Here is a 19,164-nt window from a genome sequence, read left to right as displayed (position 1 = left end):
TTAATTGCCATTAGTAATCTTGCAAACACATTTCTTGAGATAAACATTGTTTCCGTGTATTAATAGCAAAGAAAAAACATTCCAAATGTCACACTGCCCGTTTTCAGCAACAATACTTCACACACCCACTCAAGAAATCAGAACAGCACTATCCAAACGGAAAATGTGTTGAAAGGTAATTTACATAAGCAGACCAAATTCCAAAAATGTGAAGAAAAAAAAACCTGTTACAAAATGTGCCAAGCTCAAGGATGTCGTACGTATCCCAAACAATATGCACAGATTTAAAAACTCCATCACAGGGGAGCGGTGTGGTCTGGAATCTACCACCAGCTGATTTGGATGTGTTCCATGTAAATCTAATTATAATCCTCACTTTGGAAGGTACGAGATGGAAACTGACAACGTGGGTGCTTCGGCCGGCTGGGACGTCTGTTCAGCCAACGCAATTGTTAAAATACTGAATACAAATATTTGCAGTCTCGCTTTGTGAAGAACATATGCAGATGAATGTACAATACAATAACAATACAGTCAATACCTGAGTTCTGTTTTTTTGCATCGTGTTAAATGCCCTGTTTTTTTCTTTACAATTACTCCAGCATAACAGAACCCCGCATTCTAGTCTTTGCACACAAAAAGAAATGTTTATTTTGAAGATCAATACAAACATACAAAAAAAAAATAGTAAAAATTGACAAAGACATCCAGATAGGTTAGGATATTGTCAAAGATGATTGCATATCATTCTTGCTGTGTGGGATCATTCTTAATATCATAATAAAACTTCTGTTTCCTCCATCTTGGTTTTAACCCATCTCTCTCTCCTCATAGTGATTCCACAATGTCCTCACATCCTGGTGGAATCACTATGTCCTCACATCCTGGTGGAATCAATCATTCTGTGCCTCTTTGCCTGTCTCTCAGTTTTGTCTGTACTGCTTCAGCTAAAACTGCCGTATATTTATCCAGACAATATTCCTTTAATCAGCTGTTACTATATATTTCTATTTCAAATTAGGTCCCACAGCTTCAAAGTGATATCATATGAACTGCCCACAACTCCATACATAGAATAACCAAATATGGCATATGTACTGGAAGATTCTCAGAGATTTCATCAAAGCCTCTTCTCTCAGCTAAAACCACAGTTGTCAATAATTACTCAAGTGTCAGCCTAAACAGGATTTCTCTATAGACACCTTTTAGGACAGTTGCACCCTCAATATAACTCTCCAACGTAACTGAATGTTAAAATCAGATATATAACAACTGAAGAAAGAACATTTGCAAATCAGATAGAATATGTATGAAAGAAAGAACTCAGACAATATACTGTACACATTGACACAGTACTGATAACGGATTCACACATTACAATATAATTATCATTGAATTGGATTTCTTACACATCGTAAGGTATGTCAATAAACACATGACTGATTTATTTGGAGTCTGCTTCTTTTGCAAATACTTTTGTAGATTCAGGAAAAGTAGGGAAGAAGAATGCATATGGCAACTTTTTTATGTAGAATGGTTGTCATTAGGAATCATAACATAATGCATTATTTCTCTAAAAGATATGACTAATGTAGAGATCTCTTACCTTATCATATAATTCTATTTGGCTGGTGAAAAACTTCTCAAAGGCTTTCACCTTTAGTACAAATGGAGAGCAGTCACTGTAAGCTAATTCAAAACGTACAATTCAGTTACATGACTAACGCAGCATGCACACGCTGCTTCTAGCATACAATACTTTCTAGTAATGGTCTAGCACAGGGGTGGCCAACCCCAAGTCCTCAAGGGCCACCAACAGGTTTTCATGAAATCCCTGCTTCAGCATAGGTGGCCCAATCACCTGTGCTGAAGCAGGGGTATTCTCAAAACCTGACCGGTTGGTGGCCCTTGAGGACTTGGGTTGGCCAACTATGATGTAGCAGTTCAAGTACAGCCACTGTTAAACAGAAGTTGCTAGTAACCTGTGTTTTTAAATAGGCTCATATTGTTACTACAGACAGGATGGCGACAGTGTCTTTTCAAGTTGATATTAAATTCAGAGTACAGAAAATACAATTACGAATGCACCCTGAAGAGCTGGGGCCCACTTGATTAGCGGTACAGAACAGTAGAGACCCAATAACAATGCTGCTAGAGTACAAGACGGACAAAGATGGTTAAATTATGACGTAATCAGATTGATAACAAACCCACTAGATTTTGTTAAAAACAAAAAATGGAGAAATTGTACTGCTGCCATAACTTTTCCGACAGTAGCAGTCATGACAACAAATTGAATAATACTTTGTCGTTATGAAAATGATAGATGAAACACAGAGCATGGTGTAGAGGATGATTGATATTAAACTGGAAATGGAAGAAAGAAAGGCCAGTATTTTCTATTTTAAGAGGCCTCTTGTCACGGTCTGCCAGATTGCATCAGTAGCCCTCTCCTATTGCTCCTCCATCACTGCTGTCATTGAGTACTCTCTGCTGACATATCACACTTCTACACTTTCTTTTGTACCTTCAGAAAAATAAAGCTTCCAGCCCTTGAATGGAATGTATTTATCCAACGTAGTCTGGGTTAATCGAGGTTTAGGGGGAGCACTTGTAAAGCCTGCAAAACAAAATAATAATCCAACAATTTATAAACACACAACGTTTTCATTTGTGTTTACACAAAATGTGACGATATTTTTTCATTTGCTTAACCGGCGTCAAACATAATGTAACCCTTTGCAAACAAAACAGGTCATCTTTTTTTAAAGTCTACAGTAAAGGTTTTTGGAAGTGTAAATAGGGTGACTGACAATGAACTGAATGAAGCATTTTTTGGAGGACATACTGTATGAATGTCACACCATAACCAGCAGCCACTAAAAGCGCTTCAAATGGAGAACCAGTAACTACACTCAGATAGAGGTCTTTAAGTGTGTCAACTGGTCCTGTACCGTCTTGCCCCAGGCTTATCTGTAAAGTGGCACACCAAGAGTGCTCAGTTACAGTTCGTTAGTTGAAGCCTTAAGTGAAGCCGTTACAAATGCAGTTTTACCTTGATGGGTGTGGTACGGTGTGGTAGGGAGTGGGAATATTTATAAAAAGGCACTGGTCAGGCCTTTATGAGCAAAACGACCAGTGATACAATAGTAATTGGTCAAATATACAGTGTGGATTTTCTGAGATCTGTTAAACTTACAAGGAGGGTCTCTTCTCGCACCTCTATTCCAGTTTCCACCCTGCCCTCTTCCATCTCCTCGCCCTCTCCAGGGGCGACCTCTCCAGCCTCCAGAGTACTGACCGCTTCCTCCCCCACCTCTCCATCCTCCAGATCCTCCTCTCCAGTGTTCACTCATTTCACAATGTCAAAAGGTACCAGAGAACCTGAAAGCAAAGTAATAAACACAGGTTGGATATAAGAGTTGCTTTGCCGTGGGGCAGCACATTTTATGAAACCTTTATCAAGTACATGTGAAATTGAGGCTCGTGATCTATACAGATTATATACTTTATTTATGCAGAACATGTTCTGTTGCAATGTATGCGCCCGACATTCTCGCGGACTAAAATAACTAAATACAATGAAGCCGTTGCTTGCAGTCCTGACAAACTGTACAAAAGAACTGGCAGTCAATAATATTCATTTCAGTTTTATCTGGCTTTAAAGGAACGCTAATTGACGAAGTATTCTGAACTGATGCAGCGTACCACAAACTGTATTATATAAATGGAAACACCTTGTGCGTAAAAGGATTGAGAAACTTTTTTTTTTTTTTTAAACCTTGCGCTTAAACATGTTTGCAATTAGTTTAATATGATCCTATGTGGGACTAGACCATTAAAAGTAAATATTGAGCCATTTTACTCTCTTACATGGACATGAGATTAAGAAACAATTGGCAACACAGATGTGTCTCCATCATAAGGCGGCCTCTGCCACAGAGCCTGTCAATAGTCCCAAACCTACCAGGGCTGTCCTGGATTTGAAAAGGATTGCTAAAATCAAGCTGGTGAGGGCTGGATTCACTAAACTCCAATACTGCATAAAATGTGAGATAATGTGAACGGTCTTTTTATTGCCTAATTCATCAATGAATTATCACACAAACGAAAGAAATAAAATCCTTTTTCCAAATGCAATATTTGAGTTACATTTATCAGAAAACGCGTAAATGGGAACGCAAACAAGTAACACACTTGGCGATATTGAACTACCACCAAAAACTATCACTGATGTCCAACACCTACCCCCAGGCTGATCTGGTCTAATATATAATGGCCACTATATACACAGCCCAGATAAGACTAGCCAATCTAGAATAGGTAATACAAATACATATTACATTTGGAGAATAGTTTATTAGCCCCTTAGTAGCCCTATTAGCCGTCACTTGGGCAACTAAAAGATTAATACTTGCACAAATTGATGTTAAACTTTGTGTTTTATTTCTATGTTTATTTTGTATTGACCCCTCTAGTGCATGAAGGCATTGCAATTCATTGCTAGTCCAAGGCAAAGGGGTTTCAATATTTGTGCCACAGGTTTTTCAAAGAAATCCTTTTGCGAGATTTTAGCTCCCTTTTATCTCAAGCGTTAAATGCACTGTATTTTCACAATATTTAACTTTAACCTTTTATTGCACTGATTTTAAGAATATAAAAAGGTTTGTGAATAAAGAGGCATTCATGTATATTTTTTTTTACCATGTGCAATATTAATTCAAGTTTAACAGAGTTCAGTGAATCTTGGCCACAGGGCAGGGGTCCTGAACCAGCAGCCCCAAGGCCAAACCCAGCCTATAAAAGGGCCCTAATATGGTCCTGCTAATTACATACTGGTTGCTTCAACATCTACGTCCAGTTTCTCACAGCAAAACTCACTTCTAATTTAAATAGTATTGCGGTTACAGTACATCATGTTATAGCACATTACCAGCCCTCTGCTATTATATCCTCCATAGTACAACACACACCACTATTTTAGTCTTGGTTAGACTTCGCTTACCTGGACTCTGCTGCACCGCTCCCCATGTTGGCACCTGACAACCAATCAGTTAAAATCTTAACGCCCTCATTTTTCTGCGTGTAGAAGAGGCACCTGCAGAGGCTGCGTGCACATCCCTTGACAAAGTGCGTAACCTCAAAATGGCCGTCGGGAAGCACGTCTGCACAATGGCTGCAGCCAGGGTGACACTGAGCGGGCACGCGATCAAATACATTGCTACAATGTGTTTGTCCAGCTTGAGCGGGCACACGTGCCCATGAGCACATAGCTGCTTGCAGAGACAAGTACATTTGTTGCTGGCGCGTCACATGAGCGGTTCTCCCAATGAGGGCAAACCAGCTGTGACATCATGGCCGCGCCCCCCGACACCTCCCCCCCCCTCCCAAACGCTTAACTGGCTAGCAACAAATTCCACAAGCATAATGGAGTGCAGAGCTCAAGAGCGCTCTCATTCACCCTGGCCGCAGCCCTAGGCCTCATCAAGGGTGACGCTGAGGGCACGCACGCGCACTGCGGTCAATCACATTGCTACAATGTGTTTATCCAGCGTGAGCGCACGGTGCTCAGCTGTGTGCAGTCAAAGAAATTTGATTCTACCGCTCGCTTACGTGTCACGTGAGCGGTTCGACCAATGAGGGCGAACCAGCTACGTGACGTCATGGCCACAACCCCCTGACTTGCACCCTAAGCGCGCAAATAGCAGGACACAAATCGCCTGAGCAAAACGAGAGCATTGCGTCAAGGAGCTCGAGCACCAGCGCACACGCATTCACACAGGCCGCAGCCTTAGGCTTAATTATACCAAAAGCTGCAGAGCGATCCGGTTACATCATCGTAGAGACATCGCCGTGCTAAATGTGAACATGCCAAAGAGATTTGTACTGCAGGGAGACATGTCCAGGTTGGTTGGTTGATGATGCACTGTGATTGGCCGTACACATCACGTGATGCGGCCGTCGTGTGTTAATAGCAAAATCTCAAATCGCTTATGACAAACGCTTTGCAGTATGGTACTTGTGTGCATTCATATTGGTTTGTTTTATTTTTCAGGCGGCGTTGCGCGTGACTTTTGGTATAATCACGGCATTAGGCGTTCACTGCTGTCGGCAGCACTTGCGGTGTTTCTACCTCTGCTCGAGCATTGACACTTGAACCCTTCCCACCACGGTACCGGGACAGATGTCTACACCCTTGAGGCGCTTGCTGCCGTTCCAAGTACTCACCCTGCTGCCGCCTCCGCCCTGGTGCAAACATACGAACCGTTATTACCACGGTAATTAACTAGCAGATAGTTTAATTGTAGCGTGGCTGTGGAAAGGAGGAGTTTCTTCGAGATTCCCTTCCTTTTAGTAGGCGCAATAATTTCTTGGTCTCTGGTTCCCTACAATCAGGTTAACCCTATTGGAGGGCTTCCCTACTTCGGGACATATGCCTGCATGATGAGGCATTTACTGCAGTCTCAAACATTTACCCTGTTGCCGTCTCCGCTCGGGTGTGAACCACAAACCGTTATCACCGCGGTATTCAATTTACATCTCACACAGGGTTCTAGTGGGGCTGTGAGGGGGACAAATATAAAGAGGGGGGATAGTTTCCTTAATATCCCCTGCCTCCTAGTAGGCTCACGGGTACATTTGTCTGTGGTTTATAATACAAAGAGTTACATACCAGTACACTGTATGGAGTACTCCACCTCTTCAGTTTAACCTCATTAGAGCCTAGAGTCCACCCACATCAAGGACTCTGTGGCCTTACATTGTAGCTCTGTTCCTAACCATGTCTAAATGATACGATTCTGCAGATCAAGCAATACCCTACGTGTTTTTTTTTTTTTTTTTAATAAATCAGTTCTGCACTATAAGAAAATACTTGTAGCATTAAAAAAAAACCTCTGAATGACATTTTTAATGTATTATAATGTAACAAGCATTTTTTTTCTATAGCAACCATTTCCAAAGTCACATCCCCTTCCTCTTCTGAAAAAGGCTCTGGCATCCCCCCCCCCTTATTTTTTAAGCCCTGCCCTCTCTAGCAGTGCATCAATTGTGACTAGTGACTGCCTGGTCACATGATCTTCCCCACAGAACTTTGCATATTTGGTCCTCTTCTGCTGCACTGACAGACATTTAGTTAACCTCCGAGCTGAATCTTTGCCAATCGATAAGCAACTTAGCTAATTACTTATTGTGTGGATTGTATTGATGCACATATTATGGGGGGGAATAAAAATAAACAGCAAGCTTGGACTGCTGCTTTAACAGTGTTCCTATAGGGTAGTACTGTACCTCTTACCACTGGAGAAATTCCTTCAGTGCAATTATCCATTGTCGGTTTACACTGGATTGATACAAAATACATTGGTAGATCCATTGCGCTATTCTGTTAACAAAGCTTTTCATTGCACAGTCAGTAGCCACACCTACTACAGGTACACTGTGTACTGCTCAACAGTCAGTGTCGCTGTCTGTGGGCTTTTCTTTTTACCCCATGTATTTTATTTATTATGTACAAATTCTCTAGCAACAAGAGCATTCATTATAATTGCTCATCTATTCTTTTCCATGCAACTGTGCAGATACAGTTAGTTTCCTATGTATGACTTGAGTGCATGTAAACCGGGACTTTCTGGTCCACTGCCTCCATCTGGATGCAGTAGATTTCAGAGTTCTGTTTGTAAATAGTACAGATGTTATAAATGCTCGTAATAGTTGTAAATATAATTTTTGATGCATCAATTTATAATCAGCGTGTGACTCTGCTGCTCCTAAATCTTTACTGATCTGGCCCTTCGTTGACGAGCCCGGCCATAGAATGAAAAGTGGCAAAGAAGAAACAGTGGCATATGATCAATACGCTGTAAAGGCACTTCCCAGTGCTAGAGGAGAGTTCAGCTCCATTCACGAGAAGGAGGCAAACACTTTCTCCAGCACAAGAAAGCAGTCTCACTGCAAACCGATTAAGGAATAGCGCTGGGAGCTCCTGTTTTAACTTGCGGTAACAGCCCCAGCAGTGCGCAGAGGTAAAGGGGTGCTGCACGCGTCTGTGGCTTCTTGGTGTGTTTGGGAGAGAGGTGACAGCAGCATAGAAAACAAGCAAAATATTCAAACCGAAGGCGGATTTAAAAATAAAATGATCTCCCCCTCCTGCCAAAAAAAAATAAAAAATTTGAAGCGATAAACTACTAATTTATATTGTGCCAACCTCTCACAAATATTTTATTTGTCTCTGTTTACACCAGTTTATCATCACTGTTGCCATGGCAACTTGTGGATGGCAATAACCATGTTAATATCCGTGGGGGGCAGTTTTTCAGTAAAGGGGTCTCTCCAAAATACTGCAGCACAAGGACTTCCCAATAGGGGAAAAAATAAACAGGTTTGTGGTGAGATTGCCGCTTTAAAATGCATGTAAGGGGGCATACATACCAGTACATAAATAGATACTGTACTCCTACACGCCCGCAATCATTGGCAGTACAGGAAGTCCTGCTGTGCAAGTGATACAGAACATATTAGTGTTAGAGCCGGTACAGTATATGTTGTTGCACACAGCCTGGTGGCCACAGGGTAGAAATGAAGCGCCCCGCCGCCCTCACTGGGAGGAGACCTCTGGCCAGATACTGGTTTACAATGGACCTCGTTATTAACCCATTCACTTCCATCCAGGCTACCACCCTTACCAAGCAAGCGTTTTATAGTGGACCCCCATTTGCAGAGAGAGCGACAACACACCACAGCGCAGATCATGTGCTACAACTGACATCATTAACCCATTCACATCCATCAGAGCCAGCAAGACATAGCAGAGCACACGCTGTGTTTACAATGGGCACCAGTATGCTCCCGCTGCCGGACCCTCTGACAGTACATGGATTACTAATACAGCAGCTATCACTGACATGCATGTCCCTGCTGCCACAGCTGCACCCGGACCAGTCCGCGCTCCGTGGACCTTATCACCACATCATCTCCTGTCTTCCATTTGTAGTTTCCCGCCCGTGTGACGTAACTTCCGCGAGCGCCAGGCACAGTTGTCATGGTAACGCGGCCTAGTTTGTCGTCTCCCCTCCAGCCTGCGCGGGGGTTATGATATATAATCAGATCCCACTAATAACAACACTGAGAGGCGTCTCCTGCTTTAGGATCCTGGAAGCCCATCACATTATAGTAACACGGAGCTCTCCTGCTGTGTAACATTATACTTTGTGTCTTACTGCATTGCACAGCACAGCGTACACTCGCTGCCAACGTATGAAGCAATATGTAGCTATGAGCATGTCATGAGCACGTTTGATGTCAAATCATGTAAACGCCATGTTCTGTATGGGAATTCTTCCTGATTGATCACAGAGAAGTGACGTCACGGACTTGAGAAGTCACGTGACCCAGGATCCGCCGCGAAGAGGGGGGGGTGTTCGATGCTCTCTGCTATAGACTTGTCTCTCCTGCTGCTGGGGACCCCGGAAGCAGTGTGTACAACACGTGGGTTGCACTTGTCTCAAGCAGGAGCAGTCGTGAGAGTAATAGGATCGTGATACTGATCCACAGGGTGCTGGGGGGGAAGTATGCAGGAGCCCATATCTGCCTGCGGGCAGCTCATCAGCGAGGGCGACTTCGTGGTGCTGAAGAGAGAGGAGGTGTTTAAAGCGGTCCCAGTGCAGAGGAGGAAGTGAGTTATAGACAAGGAAGGCATCGCTGGCCGGATCTTGCTAACATAACTTATTTTCTTTCTCAGTCCACAGTGGTCTGTACAGTTGTGTAAAACAGAGGACTTTACACTGTATACGGGTATATAGTATGGGATACATTCGTACACAAAGGTTTATAGTAATTATGCCATCTGTTATGTAAAGTTTACTTGTATTATTTTTCTGTCTCACATTTGTTCTTCATCTAGACAGTGCAAATCAGAAGAAACGCTTATAGTGCATGTTAACCTTACACAGACCATAATATTTAAAATGTGGTGCATATGTTACTTATGCTCTACACATGGCAGGAAAACAAACTGCATTTCAAGCGTGGTGGGTATTTTTTGTAAACTATACTAAAAGGAGTTATAAGTATTTTAGCCGCACCTAAAAAAATAAAGTATACAGAATTAGATAACATAGAGGTGCACGGGAACAAGGGGGGACCCTGATTCCCTCCAATGTTACACAATAGAGTAAGAATGATGTTCCCATCACTCGAAATAATGATAGGAATTAATAATGTCAAAATAATAGTTTTTACTGGTATAGAAGAATAATAAATTATTATTTATTATATTCGTATTATGCAAATGACTGCTGAGGACAAAATAGATCAAAATGACATACACTAATGTTGCAAAGTACATAAAACGAGAAATCCTAAGTGAGGGGAGGGAAACACAATGGGATAGACAAGAAGGGGAGTAAGGGGGGGAATAGACAAGAAGGGGAGTAAGGGGGGGGGGGGCCCCCTTGTTTTCTCTCTCCTTGTCTATCCCATTGTGTTTCCCTCCCCTCACTTAGGATTTCTCATTTTATGTACTTTGCAACATTAGTGTGTGTAATTTTGATCTATTATTTTGTCCTCAGCAGTCATTTGCGTAATACGAATATATGCTGCTGTTTATTATTCTTCTATACCAGTAAAAACTATTATTTTGACATTATTCATTTCTATCATTATTTCGAGTGCTGGGAACATATTTGTTACCCTATACTAAAAAGGAATGTTACACTGGTAATGACCATCTCTGTATACTTCCACACCCATCTCATTTGGAAAGACATTACCTTAAATAGCCAAAAGAACCAGGCCCATATTTAGTAAGCCGTACCATGCCATAAGGCTCCTGGTGCTGGAAGACACCTTTTTATAGTCAATTAAAGCGAAGGTGTCTATCATTTATTTGTACAGCCCCAACATATTGTACAGCACAGTACAATTGGGATACAGTTTAAATAATTACATAAACCGTTACATACAAATAATATATGCACAAACGATACAAAGAGGTAATGAGGACCCTGCCCTTGAGAGCTCTATCTATTCTAGAGGAAATGAGGGACAATGTTGAAACTAGGTAAAGGGGCTGCTGATTGTGGGATTTAGTATGCCTTGAGGGGAATGGCCTGGCCCTACAGCTGATCTCATTATTGTCTATTGAAGAAGGGATTTGGAATTGAATTTCAGAGGATGAACATGTTATGACATAGCACCGCTTATTAAACATGGCTTCTTTCTCTTACCAGGGCTACAACATTTGCTTTGTAAGGTGCCAAAAGGTATTTCCCTTTATGTGATCAGGAGACTATCTCTGAGCCAAATCTCCACTGTCTTGCCAACATGAGACCTCTAGTTTAGCAGATACAGATGTAGCGAACATTATTGCAGCCACAGTGGGACATGCACAAAAAAACAGCGGGAGAAGTGGCTTATGTTTTAAATCAGCCGGGTGTGAGAAGGGAGTGTGGCTATTGATGTTTCACTTGTGGGAGTGCACCACAAGTTGCAATAACGGGGGCTACTTCTGTAATTGGCCATCTTCTTTAGTGAGGAACGCATGGCCACCATGTTTGAGGCATTGAAAATATCCCTTGCCATCAAGTATTGGGGGATTCAAAGTGAGCGTTCTTTGTGCTAATTATTGGTGCAAGCTAATACACTTTTTGCAATGTATAGACTAAAATGTGTAGTTAATAAACAGTGTTATTGATTGGGTATGTGAGGTAATGCGCCACAAGTGATTGTCTGAAAAGTTTAAAGGTTGGTAAGCAGAGATATTCAACACGTTGTAGGATGTATGCATGTAGAATCACCTGCTGACAAAGTAAAAATATCAGTGTAAGAAAAAGCAAGATTAATTTATATTGAATATATAAAACAAAAGATTTAACGATGCGGTATCGTCCATTTCAGATCTGCACATCAAACATATGATTAGTGAGCAAAATTGGTAATTGGCTTTCTGTTTTACAACTACTCACGTTTGAGCTTGTTACTCCTTTTTAAGCTGTTCTCTTCTGTGAGAGGCACTGCTATGTTGACTGTTGCTTTCATTCTGAGCCTCCATTTTATTGGTACAGTAATTGTAAGCCAATGTCTGGAGCTGACCTTTCTGCTAACTCGATGCCATGGCCTGTAATACTTCTTTTAGTTTTAAAGTATTTTTTATAATGCAAAATGTTATTTGATCAGGCTGATCGTTAAAAAAAAAAGTAATTGTATAAAAGCTGCATATGAGGAGACTGAGGACTGTGTGCACCCAACTAAGTGTAATTGTTTAACACCATTGCCTTAGGGTGAAATCATTCTGGGATCATGACGTAAAGGCCTTATCTGCATGTCACCAGGAGAGCAGTCATTTACCTCAAGCCATGTCCAGCTGACATCTGTTTTATGATAAAGATTATCTGTTGTGCCTGCGATTAAACAAATACATATGTTGCTTTAACTTTGTATCAGATCTTATCAAATTTAGCTGACACAGACCAAGAAATTGATGGCACTTGGCCTATCCAGTATGCCAACTTTCCTAAACTGCTGTAAAACCGGGCAGTCCCTCTTAGGATCAAAATGGGCTAATTAAACATTAAAATTAAAGCTTTAAGCATGGTTACTTTTGTTTAATGAAGACAATTGGTACACTGATTATTAATGTTGTTTATAGGCCAGCTATCAGATTGCACCTTCTTTTTTTTTTTTTTTTTTTTTTAAATCTCATTTGAGGTCTATATTTTTATGTTTTTATAATAGATTTGTGTTTCTCGTGTTAAACTCCATATCTGTATTGGCATCCACCATTTCGTATTCCCGTTCCCCCTAGAGCCCACCACCTTCCAACGTCACAACATAACCTTTTAATAGGGTTCTGCTTTCTCTGAAAAATGTGTTCATCCGGTATCTTATAGATACATTTTGATGTTTCAGCCCTTCTTCTTTCAAGGTGTACATGTTATGTATAAACCTTTTAATAGAGGTTTATATGGAGAAATAGGGCACATCCGAGCTGCTATGTATGTGAAAGTCAATGAAACGGTTTTCTGAACCAAAATGGAAATATCCAATAAAGGGTAATCAAACCGCTGTGAAATCAGATGTCCGTAGATGTGTCCTTCGTTGCAACTGCTCAGCATCAAATGAGGTCAGATGAACACAAGAAATGGGCATACAACAGGCATGAATGTCACAGACAGATCCTGGACTGCTGCTTAAATCTGCAGTATTCTGTTGCTCCGCCGTCTATCTTAACGTGCCTCTGCAAGCGTAGACAGGCAGCGAATCTTAGGCGGAGGCTCAAGATTAAATTAACAAACACACAGCCCCTGTAAGCTCAGAACCCAAATCCACCACATCATATAAATTGATGAACAAAAACAGTGATATTAGGATTGTGACAAGGTGTATAGAACAAAAGACAGAAAGGCCCAGTGCTACATCTTACTTGACATGATATAGTTAAATACTTATCTGTATATCTTCTCATAAGCAAGATCCTACAGATGGGCCATACCGTGAAGTGGTCGTAGGCTTAAAATACTTTGGCCAAAGGATTGAACTAAATGACCCTGCTTATGAGAAGATAAGTATTGAACTATATAATATGTCGTTAGATGTAGCACTGGGGCTTTTTGTCTTTTATTCTGTACATGAGGTCGCAATCCTAGTATCACTCTTTGACACAATATATAAAGTGGGGGATTTGGGTTCTAAGCTTATAGAGGCTTTGGGTGTTGGGTATCTTGTCTTGCCAAAGTCCTTAATGTTCCTCATGTTCTTTTCTATAATCCATACAGAAAAGTAATTTTTGAAAAGCAGTGGATCTATTTAGATAATGCCATTGGAAAACACTATGGCACCACATTTGAGATTTCTGCTGGTGGAAATCTTCAAACAAAGAGAAAGGAAGCGGTGACTCCAGGTATAATTTGCGTTTTCAATGTTCTGTACAAGTCCGAACTAGAGTGAAGCTTATTTTAAAATAAATGTTTAGGTTTTTTATTTTTTTTAGCGGTATCACTTTATTACAAGCTTAACTCCATGTCATCGTGACACTTATGTATTAATGGGTGTCCAAGTCTCAGCTTTATTTAGGAATATAGCACTGTTGAGAAGGAGGGGAAGAGGGATCAGAAAACAGAGGGGATAACAATCTCATGATTACAGGGTTAGTTTGACTTGGTTACATAGTAGATGAGGTTGAAAAGACATACCATATTTCCTCGATTTTAAGACGCACCTTTTCTTCGATTTTCACATGTCGGAAATCGGGTTGCGTCTTAGAATCGATGTTTTAAAAACAAAAGGTGTCTACAGTATAACCCCCTCCTTTTCACTTACCATGTTTCAGGAGAGGTCCCATGTGTGCGGAAGATAAAGCGGGTGGCGGCAGGAGAGGTCCCACATCTGCAGATGGTTGAAGATGGACAGCGGGCTGGAGTACGGCGGCGGGGGACAGGTCCCAAGTCTGCAGGTGAATGAAGATAAGAAGACAGCGGGCGGGCGGTGGTGGCAGAACGAGTTCATAATAGCAGGAGAGCTGAGCAGGAGCAGAGTGGCATAGAGGAGGAATGGCTTGGGAGGTGCACACTGTAACACCGGAAGTTGACCGGTGTCTGACTTACGGTTACAGTGTGCATCTCCCAAGCCGTTCCCCTATGCCGCTCTGCTCCTGCTCAGCTCTCCTGCTATTATGATCTCCTTCTGCCACTGCACGCCCGCCCGATGTCTTCTTATCTTCATTCACCTGCAGAAGTGGGACCTGTCCTCCTGCCTGCTGTCCATCTTCAACCATCTGCAGACGTGGGACCTGTCCTGCCTGCTGTCCATCTTCAACCATCTGCAGATGTGGGACCTCTCCTGCCGCCGCCGCCCGCTTCATCCTCCGCTGACATGGGACCTCCCCTGAAACATGGTAAGTGAAAAAATAATTTTCCTCGATTTGTAAGGGCCAAATCAATGGCGTCTTACAATCGAGGAAATACGGTATATCCATGAAGTTTAACCTATGACAGTACTGATTATTGTCGTCATTGCCATGTGCTTCTTCCTTCTTTTTTTTTTTTTTTTTTTTACTCCTCCCCCCATGTTTTTTTTTTTTTTTAATTAGGGTTTTTTGTGTGTTTTTTCTTTTCTCTAGAGCCAAAGGAAGCAGGTGCTGACAACCGTAATATAGTTGATGATGGAAAATCGCAGAAACTAACTAGAGATGATATCGAAGCTTTAAAAGAAAAGGGCATTAAAGGCCAGGTAATTGCAATCTGCTCGTTTTTATAAAGTAGGTAACAGAACTTTCATTTTCTGATTGCCTATGCTTTTGCAAAAGTTCAATAAAGACATTAGCAGGGATCAAATTTATAATATGGAGTGCAAGCCCTAATCCCATTTGTCTTTTATTTCATTTGCTGTGAAGCCGTTTCCCAGGCTAATCATTGTAGTTGGAAATTTTTCTGCATCACTGGGAAGATCTCTTTGTGGTATGTTTATTAGGCGCTGCTACCGCCAGTAACGGAGCGGTCTTTGCATGGGCATTTATGACACTGTTACGGTTATAATGTACAGGACGCTTCATTATTGGGAGTGGGCCATGGCTGCCTGTCCCCTTAACCCTACGAGGTTCTTTTGTTTATAAAGTTATATACACTTTAATTTTACCTTTGTGTACATGGGCAATTTTAACATTTTATCTGTACCTTTTGTCATTCTGGACTTTGACATCAACATACATTTTAAACATTTTGAGTTGTGAAGATAATCTGTATGCATCATGCTGGTAACTTTAAAAAAACAAAAGTTATTTGCACACAAACCCACGTTATTTCTAGGTATTTAGCTCATTGAGGATGGCTCCTTGTAACGTACGGCACCCTGCGAGCACATGACCTGCATACGGGACAAGGGTTAATACTCGTGATCGCAAGCGCTCCCACTTTTCGCCTCCGCAGAGGTTCCTCAAATGGACAATATATCCTCTAAAGAACAAGGATTAATACACCGCTCGAAAGCTGCCCCACTCTTCACCTTCACAAAGGTCACTCAAATGAGTTAACATCTCCCCTAAATCCGTCCTAATATACCACCGTCATGAACAGCACACAAGTGAGCACGTGACTTAGATATGCAACAAGGGTTAATACACAGGGCTGCTCTAGCCAACTCACCTTTCGCCTGTGCAAGGTATCTCCAATGAGTTAATATTAAGCCCTTACTCAATTGCAATCATATCTATACACTTAAACCACACGGGATAGTTATGCAAAGATAAATGTAAAATTAATATTTGCCCGTGTCCCAGGTGTATTATAGAAAAAAACAATGCACTTTAACACACCAAAAATCCGTTGTAGCAAAATGTGTCCGAAAACGTAAATACTCTCTCCAGAGCGTGCAACAGTTCATTCAGAGCCAAAAGCATTACTTACTAAATGTTTTAATATATATATATAAAAATACAGTGCTTAGGTTGCAGAAAAAAGTATTACAAGTACATGCCGTTACAATAAAATACAGAACAGTTTCTCAAAATAAAAAGAATATAACATATTATATTGTTTTTAGTTATTCAAAAACTAATAAAAAGATTTAAAACAAAAAAAAAGATATAACATAAATTTAAAAAAAAATAACATACATTACCAAATACCTCTGGTGGAATCTGATTTTTCATAATCTTTGCCTAGACTTTAAGGACAATTTTCCCCATTGCAACAACCCAGTCATAAATCGGCTGTGGAATTGACAGTTTTACGACAGTAGAAGCCCTCCTACAAAATGAAATTTACCTAAACGCTGCAATATCTAAAATGTATTTATAACTTTCCTTAACTTATACTTACACACACGTGAGTCACATCAATACATTCATGGCGAACGCAACAAGATTAAATATGACCGTCTTAATCGTACATTTAAGCGACTCGTTAATATCTGTCTCTTGGTACCTGCTAGACCTGACGTGTCTGTAATCATTATGTGCCACTCGGTGCCACGGATACACACGTCATTCTTAACATGTTCAGCAGATGACCACATGATATTCTCATTTTTAATAATGTCAGTCTTGGTTTGATACCTTCTTAGCCGCATATCCTGGCCATCCATAAAGCCCCTCTAGAGAATGCTTGGAAGCTAGCTCTAAAAAGACCATGTTTGTCGAAGGTTATCACATGGGCTATATTTTATTCCCACCTCTGTCCTTGTATCGAGACTATCAGCAACATGCAACCCATCTGGGATTTTTAGTGGGCTGTACAGGATAGGCACTCCCAATTAAGCTCTCTTTGAAACCCAGCACCCACCCATGACAATCCTGGGCCTGTCATCAACCCAATATATATTGTATTTTAACTTCAAACTGTAGCTCATTAACCCCTGGAGCACCAGATTGATCAAAATACATAATCTCATGAGATTATCATGACAGTCTTCATTAACTTTTGTATAAATGTGTACAAGAATGATAACTTTCTGTATTCTACAGTAGGTAACGGTCTCTCATCCCTCCTGTGTACTGTGCTATGGAAAATGTTGGCACCATGACGAAAATTATAGTATAAATAATGTGAAGGTGGGGGGTGAATATGCAGAAATCATTGTTTCTACCTTTTTTTGCAGTGTACGCTAGGTCTCTGGTAGCTAATCACATCAGCTTGTATTCCAGGTTTGTAAAGACAGATGCACGAGAGAGCTGAAAACAATCTTCAGATTTTCTTGGAGTACAATGGAAAGACATTAAATGATCTATTCTTACATTTTTAAAATGAGTGAAACTTGTAAAATTCCAAAGGAGCTTAATCGGTTTGTTCTCCCGTGATCGATCAGCAAAATCCTTCATCCCAGGGTTCACTAAATGGCTGCCTTTCAGTTTAAAATCAATCCTTCAGGTCAGTCTAAGGCCTGGGACATGGTGCAGGGAAGAGCGCTGAGCAGCTCTGACGATCATGCTCTCCTTTTCTTGTCCCTGCATGAGCGTCGGCGAGCGTGCTTGTGTGCCGGGTGGGAGGCTTTCGGGAGGCGGGGCTAGCGCGCCACGTCACGGCGCCGACGTCACGGACTGCCATTGGCTTCTGGCAGTCACGTGACCGGTCCTGCGCTTTCTTCAGCGGGAAAACTAAAATTGGGTTGTCGGCTGAAATTGTGCCTGTGGAAGCGCCGTGTAAAGCCGCGCTGATAGGGATAATTTTTCCCCTCAGCACGGTCATTTTGACCATGTCTGAGGCCTAACTCAGCAGCTACAATGTGTTCTTATATTACTAAGGTAACACAATCTACTGTTAAAGTTAGCAGCGCAAACTGTTGGGAATATTGGCAACAAACAGAAAAGTGTTACAAAGATCTTACATTGCTGGGTCGGTGGCTAAAGCCTGTTATATAAATCAAAAGATGTTCAGTATATTAAAACATTAAAAATGGCATTAAAAGTAGAATTTTAAAAGAAAACAAGGTAGTGTTATCTAATACTACAGAACTGATTTTATTTAAAAAAAAAAAAAACACGTTAAATATTGCATGGATTGCTCCTTTGACAAAGATTGGGTGTACAGTTGAGTCACAATAAGTCCTGAAGAGACCTTACATTTTAAGTTGAGGTAACACGCAGTCCGGGCTCCTGTACATTTAAAAAAAAAAAAAGCATGCTTTAGGCCAGGGGAGCGCAAACTTTTTGTGCTGCGCCCCCCTGTCACTCTGCCCCCGGCTCTCGCGCCCCCCTGCCTACTTTCATTCGCGTCAGATGAAACTGCGTGGGCGTGTGACGTCAGGTCACATGGTGCCGCGGCGTCTATTGACGCCGCGTTGCCATGGCGACGCAACACAGACGGCTGAATCCCGGTAAGTAAACAGTTGCAGGGGCCTCGCGCGATCCCCCGGCATTTAATTTAAATGCCTGGAGGAAGAGCGCGGGGCCTCTGCAACTGCCTGCGCCCCCCGAGCACAATCTCCCGCCCCCCCTGGGGGTCGCGCCCCCCACTTTGCGCACCGCTGCTTTAGGCAACAGACCATATGATAAACTGTTAAAAGCCATCAGCATCTGAAACCTATTTGTATCTTGTTTAAATATATGAAAGTTTAATCTTTCTACACGCTGCTGAATTCCTTTAGCGATCAACTCTGTTCAGAAATGCTTTCCAACAGACATTTCCCTGTCTAGCCCTTCTTTGGAGTCTAACTCCTGTTTCATATCCAGGATAT

The 19,164-nt window shown here is 41.5% G+C and overlaps 2 protein-coding genes across 4 annotated transcripts in view; one reads left to right on the top strand and one right to left on the bottom strand.

The window, feature by feature from the left end:
- MCM8 (minichromosome maintenance 8 homologous recombination repair factor) overlaps positions 1-9,358 on the bottom strand; it is a 40,009-nt gene extending 30,651 nt beyond the window's left edge. Inside the window, exons 1-4 of one of the 3 annotated variants that reach the window (XM_075596005.1) lie at positions 8,904-9,358; positions 3,221-3,384; positions 2,528-2,620; positions 1,607-1,689 (exon numbers count right to left, since the gene is read on the bottom strand). In XM_075596005.1, coding sequence (XP_075452120.1) covers positions 1,607-1,689; positions 2,528-2,620; positions 3,221-3,356 — 312 coding nt within the window. In that variant the 5' untranslated portion in view covers positions 3,357-3,384; positions 8,904-9,358. Of the gene's footprint in view, positions 1-1,606; positions 1,690-2,527; positions 2,621-3,199; positions 3,385-8,430; positions 8,453-8,903 lie in introns of those variants that run through there. The other 2 variants (XM_075596003.1, XM_075596004.1) reach the window with 2 other exon arrangements.
- Positions 9,095-19,164, top strand: part of TRMT6 (tRNA methyltransferase 6 non-catalytic subunit) — a 34,049-nt gene continuing 23,979 nt past the window's right edge. Inside the window, exons 1-3 of the mRNA XM_075596006.1 lie at positions 9,095-9,673; positions 13,773-13,897; positions 15,116-15,225. Of these exons, the coding sequence (XP_075452121.1) occupies positions 9,570-9,673; positions 13,773-13,897; positions 15,116-15,225 (339 nt within the window). The 5' untranslated portion in view covers positions 9,095-9,569. The remainder of the gene's footprint in view (positions 9,674-13,772; positions 13,898-15,115; positions 15,226-19,164) is intronic.

Source organism: Ascaphus truei, chromosome 4, assembly GCF_040206685.1.
Source record: "Ascaphus truei isolate aAscTru1 chromosome 4, aAscTru1.hap1, whole genome shotgun sequence".
In the NCBI taxonomy this organism is placed as follows: Eukaryota; Metazoa; Chordata; class Amphibia; order Anura; family Ascaphidae; genus Ascaphus; species Ascaphus truei.
This window is presented reverse-complemented; position numbering and strand designations above follow the sequence as displayed.